Below are 9,297 nucleotides of genomic sequence, written 5' to 3' on the forward strand. Positions count from 1 at the left end.
TTAGACAATGTCTCGGTCTGTTCACAGACCTTGTCAACTTGGGTATGAAAGACACAAATGTCTATTATATATATTTTTTTACATTTAAACGTTGGTCATTTAGCAGACAATCTTATCCAGACCAACTCATTCTATTGCATGTAGAAAAAAATGTGCTGTTTAAAATGTGTAGGAAAATGTGCTGTTTAAAATGTGTAGGAAAATGTGCTGTTTAAAATGTGTAGGAAAATGTGCTGTTTAAAATGCGTAGAAAAATGTGCTGTGTAAAATGTGTAGAAAAATGTGCTGTGTAAAATGTGTAGGAAAATGTGCTGTTTAAAATGTGTAGGAAAACGCAACAAAAGAATTTCATCCATTGCTTTTTGCATGAAGGGGTGATGAGAGTTAGACCATTGATGAGTCTACTTTGGGACTGAATTACGTATGCTAAGATAATATAATAGCACCATGATGGTAAATCAAATAGGATTCCTATTCCTCCTGTCTTTTTTTGTTGTTACAATATTTACTAATATAACCTGTCTATGTATTTAATCTCTCTCTCTCTCTCTCTCTCTCTCTCTCTCTCTCTCTCCCTGTCTCTCTCTCTCTCTCTCTCTCTCCCTGCTCTCTCCCTCTCTCTCTCTCTCTCTCTCTCTCTCTCTCTCTCTCTCTCTCTCTCCCTGCTCTCTCCCTCTCTCTCTCTCTCTCTCTCTCTCTCTCTCTCTCTCTCTCTCTCTCTCTCTCTCTCTCTCTCTCCCTGCTCTCTCCCTCTCTCTCTCTCTCTCTCTCTCTCTCTATCTCTCTCTCTCCCTCTCTACAGACTTGGCCATTTGTGGTAGGAAGATCAGAGGACAACAAGGAAATGTCTGCAGCCGGACTGTGTGGAGTTATTTCATAGGACATGAGGGACCTCCCTCTCTGCTGGGACTGTCCTGTTCTACCCTGGCTGCTGGCACCCTATTCTTCACATAGTGCACTAAAGTACCGCACTATATTGGAAATAGGATGGTTGCCATTTGGAACTAATTTCAAGTATTTGTTTGTCCTTTGTATAAAAATCTCTCTCTCTCTGTCTGTCTCTCTCTCTGTCTCTCTCTCTGTCTCTCTCTGTCTCTCTCTCTCTCTGTCTCTCTCTCTGTCTCTCTCTCTCTCTCTTTCTCTCTCTCTCTTTCTCTCTCTCTCTCTTTCTCTCTCTCTCTCTCTCTCTCATACAGAGATTCACTTTGAACTCTATTCCAACTTTACTTGTAATGCAGTAAGGAGAGTCTTTGGGAGCATGTTTATAATTTTTTAATAAATCTGCCGATAAGCATCTAGAATGGCCAGTTTCTTCAAAGCGATGGTGGGGGGGGGGGACACACACTCTTAAGGCAAGACAAGGAGAACATTTCCTTAATGAGGAAGCTCTGTTAGGAGGAGAAAACAGAGATTTTTATATGGTTGTTTGATTGTTATGTGGTGTCTTGTTCTGTTAGTGGTCAAAGCACAGTACCGTAGTGTTTTGTTATTTCAAGCCATGCTGTAAATAGCAACGTACAATAATGCATTACGCTGGATGCTGTTTTGTGTTAAATTTCCGTTCGTTAATAATCAGGAACAGGCCTATGTCAATCAATTACAGATTGTTGATGTCCAATGCCAGACACCCAAAAGACATAGCAATATCCAATACTCAATACCCAATACCCAAATAACCAATACCCCAATACCCCATACCCCAATACCTCATACCTCAATACCCCATACTCCGATACCCAATACCCCATACCCCAATACGCAATACCCCAATACCCCATACCCAAATAACCAATACCCCAATACCCCATACCCCAATACCCCATACCCCAATACCTCATACCCCAATACCCCATACTCCGATACCCAATACCCCATATCCTAATACTCAATACCCAATACCCCAATACCCCATACCCAAATACCCCAATACCCAATACCCCAATACCCCATACCCAAATACCCAATACCCCAATACCCAATACCCCATACCCCAATATGCAATACCCAATACCCCAATACCCAATACCCCAATACCACATACCCAATACCCAATACCCCAATACCAATACCCCAATACCAATACCCCATACCCCAATACTCAATACCCAATATCCAATACCCCAATGCCCAATATCCAATACCCCATTACCCAATACCCAATACCCCAATACCCCAATACCAATACCCAATACCCTAATACCCCAATATCCAATACCCAATAACCCAATACCCAATTCCCCAATACCCAATAACAAATATCCCATTCCCAATATCCCAATACTCAATATACAGTGTTCAATAGTGATAAACATTAGCTAAATATACAGAGGGTCGGGTTGGGACTTTCCCAGTGTTAGTTTGCCTGTGTGAAAAAGTTATATTTGTTTCTCATAAAAAACATTTTTTTTATTCAGTCACAGAACATCTGTGCATTCAACCATTCTGTAATCAATTAGATCCTCCCAAAGCCCCTTTAGAAGGGCCCATATTCAGGCCGTGACAGAGGGCACTCTCTCAAAGAGTTATCCACATTTACTGTGTCCCAAATGGCACCCTATTCCCTATAGCCTATGCTGCACTTCGTTCAACCAGGGACCATACGGCTCTGATCAAAAGTAGTGCACTTTAAAGGGACAAGCTTTGGAACACAGGCTTTGTGTGATCCACATTGCGTCACAGCTATATACCCATTATGGTCGTCATGGTTATTATATCTGATAGGACCAGCTAGACTCATGAACCCATCTAGCTTCAACTGGGCCCTAGGTTTTCCTTTAATAACGTTTCAACAAGTGTAGTCTTTAACGATGACACACTCGTACACATGGATTTTATGTTGTGGATATGTGGTAGGAGAGTAGGGGCCTATGGGAACACACGTTATGTGATGTGAAATATATTATGAATGTATTGTAATTTAAAAATATATATTTAATTATTAACTGCCTTAATTTTGCTGGACCACAGGAAAAGTAGCTTCTACCTTGGGAGTAGCTAATGGGGATCCTTAATAAGTACAAATACAAACGTCTTTGATGATGTGGTGATGATGGGACAGTTTCAGCCCTCCTGATGAGGTCTCAGCCCTCCTGATTAGGTCTCAGCCCTCCTGATTAGGTCTCAGCTCTCCTGAATAGGTCTCAGCCCTCCTGATTAGGTCTCAGCCCTCCTGAATAGGTCTCAGCCCTCCTGATTAGGTCTCAGCCCTCCTGAATAGGTCTCAGCCCTCCTGATTAGGTCTCAGCCCTCCTGATTAGGTCTCAGCCCTCCTGATTAGATCTCAGCCCTCCTGATTAGGTCTCAGCCCTCCTGATTAGATCTCAGCCCTCCTGATGAGGTCTCAGCCCTCCTGATTACATCCCAGCCCTCCTGATGAGGTCTCAGCCCTCCTGATTAGATCTCAGCCCCCCTGATTAGGTCTCAGCCCTCCTGATTAGGTCTCAGCCCTCCTGATTAGGTCTCAGCCCTCCTGATTAGATCTCAGCCCTCCTGATGAGGTCTCAGCCCTCCTGATGAGGTCTCAGCCGTCCTGATTACATCCCAGCCCTCCTGATGAGGTCTCAGCCCTCCTGATTAGATCTCAGCCCCCCTGATTAGGTCTCAGCCCTCCTGATTAGGTCTCAGCCCTCCTGATTAGGTCTCAGCCCTCCTGATTAGATCTCAGCCCTCCTGATGAGGTCTCAGCCCTCCTGATTACATCCCAGCCCTCCTGATGAGGTCTCAGCCCTCCTGATTAGATCTCAGCCCTCCTGAATAGGTCTCAGCCCTCCTGATTAGATCTCAGCCCTCCTGATTACATCTCAGCCCTCCTGATTAGATCTCAGCCCTCCTGAATAGGTCTCAGCCCTCCTGATTAGATCTCAGCCCTCCTGAATAGGTCTCAGCCCTCCTGATTAGATCTCAGCCCTCCTGATTACATCTCAGCCCTCCTGATTAGATCTCAGCCCTCCTGAATAGGTCTCAGCCCTCCTGATTAGGTCTCAGCCCTCCTGATTAGGTCTCAGCCCTCCTGATTAGGTCTCAGCCCTCCTGATTAGGTCTCAGCCCTCCTGATTAGGTCTCAGCCCTCCTGATTAGATCTCAGCCCTCCTGATTAGGTCTCAGCCCTCCTGATTAGGTCTCAGCCCTCCTGATTACATCTCAGCCCTCCTGATTAGGTCTCAGCCCTCCTGATTAGGTCTCAGCCCTCCTGATTACATCTCAGCCCTCCTGATTAGGTCTCAGCCCTCCTGATTAGGTCTCAGCCCTCCTGATTAGATCTCAGCCCTCCTGAATAGATCTCAGCCCTCCTGATTAGGTCTCAGTCCTCCTGATTAGATCTCAGCCCTCCTGATTAGATCTCAGCCCTCCTGATTACATCTCAGCCCCCCTGATTAGATCTCAGCCCTCCTGATTAGGTCTCAGCCCTCCTGATTAGATCTCAGCCCTCCTGATTAGATCTCAGCCCTCCTGATTAGGTCTCAGTCCTCCTGATTAGATCTCAGCCCTCCTGATTACATCTCAGCCCTCCTGATTAGATCTCAGCCCTCCTGATTAGATCTCAGCCCTCCTGATTAGATCTCAGCCCTCCTGATTACATCTCAGCCCTCCTGATTAGGTCTCAGCCCTCCTGATTACATCTCAGCCCTCCTGATTAGGTCTCAGCCCTCCTGATTAGGTCTCAGCCCCCCTGATTAGGTCTCAGCCCTCCTGATTAGGTCTCAGCCCTCCTGATTAGGTCTCAGCCCTCCTGATTAGATCTCAGCCCTCCTGATTAGGTCTCAGCCCTCCTGTTTAGGTATCAGCCCTCCTGATTAGGTATCAGCCCTCCTGATTAGGTCTCAGCCCTCCTGATTAGGTCTCAGCCCTCCTGATTAGGTCTCAGCCCTCCTGATTAGGTCTCAGCCCTCCTGATTAGGTCTCAGCCCCCCTGATTAGATCTCAGCCCTCCTGATTAGGTCTCAGCCCCCTGATTAGATCTCAGCCCTCCTGATTAGATCTCAGCCCTCCTGATTAGGTCTCAGCCCCCCTGATTAGATCTCAGCCCTCCTGATTAGGTCTCAGCCCTCCTGATTAGATCTCAGCCCTCCTGATTAGATCTCAGCCCTCCTGATTAGATCTCAGCCCTCCTGATTAGGTCTCAGCCCCCCTGATTAGATCTCAGCCCTCCTGATTAGGTCTCAGCCCTCCTGATTAGATCTCAGCCCTCCTGATTAGGTCTCAGCCCTCCTGATTAGATCTCACCCCTCCATGAGGTCAATGCTACCCTCTCCGGATGGTATGTTAGTTAGGCTATCCCACTGTCAGTCCCAGTGCAGCCATAACACACCACTTCAACAAACTCTTTTAATAACCTTAGTCAGTGTTCCGGGCCTAAATTAAATTCACCGAAGGTAAAATGACTGCACCCAGACATGTCAAGGATCTCTTGATCTACCAGCAGATTCTTTTTGGTATAATCCCCAAACTATACGTGTTGGAGGCCATGTTGAGACACACACACACACTAATAATCAGAACTTGCAGACAGAGGAGAGGAAGATGGGAGAAACTTTTCATCAAGGTCCTGGAGGGTTGCAGCTGTTTGGTGGTTGGTGAGTTTCTCAGGGCTGTAAAGTTGTCTAATGGGACACATGAGGCACTCTGATGGGCCAGCCTCTCACATTCACCCACTGGTTCTTCCTCACACCAACAACGGGATTTACATTCATTTATGTCTCAGATGTTCTTTTCCATAATGCCTGAAATAGCTAGATGCAAGTATCTGGGAGGTACTATAGAAGGACCTGCCAGAACTATAGAAGAACCTGCCATTACTATATAATGACCTGCCAGTACTATAGAATGACCTGCCAGTACTATATAATGACATTACAGTACTATAGAAGGACCTGCCAGTACTATATAATGACATTACAGTATTACAGAAGGACCTGCCAGTACTACCTAATGGCATGACAGTACTATAGAAGGATCTACCAGTACTATAGAAGGACCTGAGAGTTCTATAGAAGAACATGCCAGTAAAATAGAAGAACCAGCCATTAATAAAGAACAACCTGCATGTACTATGGAAGGTGCTTTCAGTACTATATAATGACAATGACCTGCCAGAACTATAGAAGGACCTGCCAGTACTATAGAAGGACCTGCCAGTACAATATAATAACCTGCCAGAACTATAGAAGGACCTGCCAGTACTATAGAAGGACCTGCCAGTACTATAGAAGGACCTGCCAGTACTATATAATGACCTGCCAGAACTATAGAAGGACCTGCCAGTACTATGGAAGACACCTGCCAGTACTATAGAATGACCTGCCAGTATTACAGAAGGACCTGCCAGTACTACCTAATGACATGACAGTACTATAGAAGGATCTACCAGTACTATAGAAGGACCTGGGAGTTCTATAGAGGAACATGCCAGTACAATAGAAGAACCAGCCATTAATAAAGAACAACCTGCATGTACTATGGAAGGTGCTTTCAGTACTATATAATGACCTGCCAGAACTATAGAAGGACCTGCCAGTACTATAGAAGGACCTGCCAGTACTATAGAAGGACCTGCCAGTACTATAGAAGGACCTGCCAGTACTGTAGAAGGACCTGCCAGTACTATAGAAGGACCTGCCAGTACTATAGAAGGACCTGCCAGTACTATAGAAGGACCTGCCAGTACTATAGAAGGACCTGCCAGTACTATAGAAGGACCTGCCAGTACTATAGAAGGACCTGCCAGTACTATATAATGACCTGCCAGAACTATAGAAGGACCTGCCAGTACTATAGAAGGACCTGCCAGTACTATAGAAGGACCTGCCAGTACTATATAATGACCTGCCAGAACTATAGAAGGACCTGCCAGTACTATATAATGACCTGCCAGAACTATAGAAGGACCTGCCAGTACTATAGAAGGACCTGCCAGTACTATAGAAGGACCTGCCAGTACTATAGAAGGACCTGCCTGTAATCACACTCCTGTTTTAGAGGTAACTACTACACATTTACCCTGAATGTCCATGAAAGCTGCATTTTGTCTTTAATCAAAAGACTGTTACAGTCATGTGCTCGTCTTGTCTTTGGCATATTTAACATCCACACAGATGTGCTGTTACTCAATGAAAAACAGGTGAGATGTAAGCGTGTGATTATCATGGAGGAAGATGCATTGAAGACGGCTTGGCGTTGATCAACAGACAGTGGCAGAGCAGTAGAGACGTCCCTATGGGCTCTGTTTCACAAGTAGTATACTATAAATTGGAATAGGGTGCTATTTGGGATGAGTAAAAAGTGGTTGCCTCCCAAATGGGGTCCCCTTTACCTTATATAAGTACACAGGTTTTTTTTGTCAAAAGCAGTGCACTCTATAGGGAATTTAGGGTGCCATTTAGTACACATCCATTATCTGGCACTTGACCGTTATTGCAGAGCCAACCACCGGAAACACTGTATTTTCTTTTTGACAACTCTTGTTTTGAAACGTCACCATGAAACATACGAAAAAAGGCTCATCCAATTGCTTTGACTCTCTCTCTCTCTCACTCACTCACTCACTCCACTCACTCACTCACTCACTCACTCACTCACTCACTCACTCACTCACTCACTCACTCTATCAATTCAATTAAATTCAAGGGGCTTTATTGGCATGGGAAACATATGTTAACATTGCCAAAGCAAGTAAGGTGTGGTAGCTAATATACAAAAGTGAAAAAAACAAAAAAAAATAACAGTAAACATTACACTCACAGCAATTCCCTAATAATAAATACAGTGCAAATATCATATAATGTAAATATCTAGTATTGTAACAATATGCAATTGGTTAAAGTTAAAAAGGAATATTAATAAATATGATTGTATTTACAATTGTGTTTGTTCTTCACTGGTTGTTGTTTTCTTGTGGCAACAGGTCACAAATCTTCCTGACGTGATGCACACTGTGGTATTTCACCCAGTAGATACGTGGGTTTATCAAAATCTGGTTTGTTTTCACATTCTTTGTGGATCTGTGTAATCTGAGGGAAATACTGTATGTATCTCTGATTTGGTCATACATTTGGTAGGAGGTTAGGAAGAGCAGCTCAGTTTCCACCTCATTTTGTGGGCATTGTGCACATAGCCTGTCTGCTCTTGAGAGCCATGTCTGCCTATGGCAGCCTTTCTCAATAGCAAGGCTATGCTCACTGAGTCTGAACATTGTCAAAAGTTTCCTTAAGTTTATGTCAGTCACAGTGGTCAGGTATTCGGCCACTGTGTACTCTCTGTTTAGGGCCAGATAGCATTCTAGTTTGCTCAGTTTTTTTGTGTGAATTCTTTCCAATGTGTCATGTAATTATCTTTTTGTTTTCTCGTGATTTTATTGGGCCTAATTGTGTTGCTGTCCTGGGGCTCTGTGGGGTCTGTTTGTAATTGTGAGCAGAGCCCCAGAACCAGCTTGTTTAGGGGCTCTTCTCCAGGTTAATTTCTCTGTAGGTGATGTATTTGTTAAGGAAGGTTAGGGAATCGCTTCCTTTTCGGTGGTTGTAGAATTTAACTGTTCATTTCTGGATTTTGATAATTAACGGGTATCGGCCTAATTCTGCTCTGCATGCATTATTTGGTGTTTTACAATGTACATGAAGGATATTATAATGCAGAATTCTGCATGCTAAGTCTCAATTTGGTGTTTGTCCCATTTTGTGAATTCTTGGTTGGTGAGCGGACCCCAGACCTCACAACCACAAAGGGCAATGGGTTCTGTAACTGTATTGTTAGCCAGATCCTAATTGGTGTGTCAAATTGTATGTTCCTTTTGATGGCATAGAAGGCCATTCTTGCCTTGTCTCTCAGATCGTTCACAGCTTTGTGGAAGTTACCTGTGGAAGTTACCTGTGGTGCTGATGTTAGGCCAAGGTAGGTACAGTTTTTTCTGTGCAACGGTGTCTAGTTGGAATTGATATGCTGTGGTCCTGGCGACTGGACCTTTCTTGGAACACCATTATTTTTGTCTTACTGAGATTTACTGACAGGGCCCAGGTCTGTCAGAATCTGTGCAGAATATCTAGGTGCTGCTGTAGGCCTTCCTTGGTTGGTGACAGAAGCACCAGATCATCAGCAAACAGTAGACATTTGACTTCGGATTCTAGTAGGGTGAGGCCGGGTGCTGCAGACTGTTCTAGTGCCCTCGCCAATTCGTTGATATATATGTTGAAGAGGGTTGGGCTTAAGCTGCATCCCTGTCTTGTCCCAAAGCTCTGTGTGAATTTTGTTTGAGTGTTTCTTGCCAATTTTAACTGCACACTTGTTGTTTGTGTGCATGGATCTTAT

The 9,297-nt window shown here is 44.4% G+C and overlaps 1 protein-coding gene across 1 annotated transcript in view; it reads left to right on the forward strand.

Annotated features, from left to right (window-relative positions):
* The window catches only part of LOC135533122 (musculin-like), a 1,858-nt gene extending 747 nt beyond the window's left edge, over positions 1-1,111 (forward strand). Inside the window, exon 2 of the mRNA XM_064960530.1 lies at positions 803-1,111. Within this exon, the coding sequence (XP_064816602.1) occupies positions 803-880 (78 nt within the window). The 3' untranslated portion in view covers positions 881-1,111. The remainder of the gene's footprint in view (positions 1-802) is intronic.
* Positions 1,112-9,297: the final 8,186 nt, after the last annotated feature.

The sequence above is a fragment of the Oncorhynchus masou genome, unplaced genomic scaffold (genome assembly GCF_036934945.1).
Source record: "Oncorhynchus masou masou isolate Uvic2021 unplaced genomic scaffold, UVic_Omas_1.1 unplaced_scaffold_2231, whole genome shotgun sequence".
Lineage (NCBI taxonomy): Eukaryota > Metazoa > Chordata > Actinopteri > Salmoniformes > Salmonidae > Oncorhynchus > Oncorhynchus masou.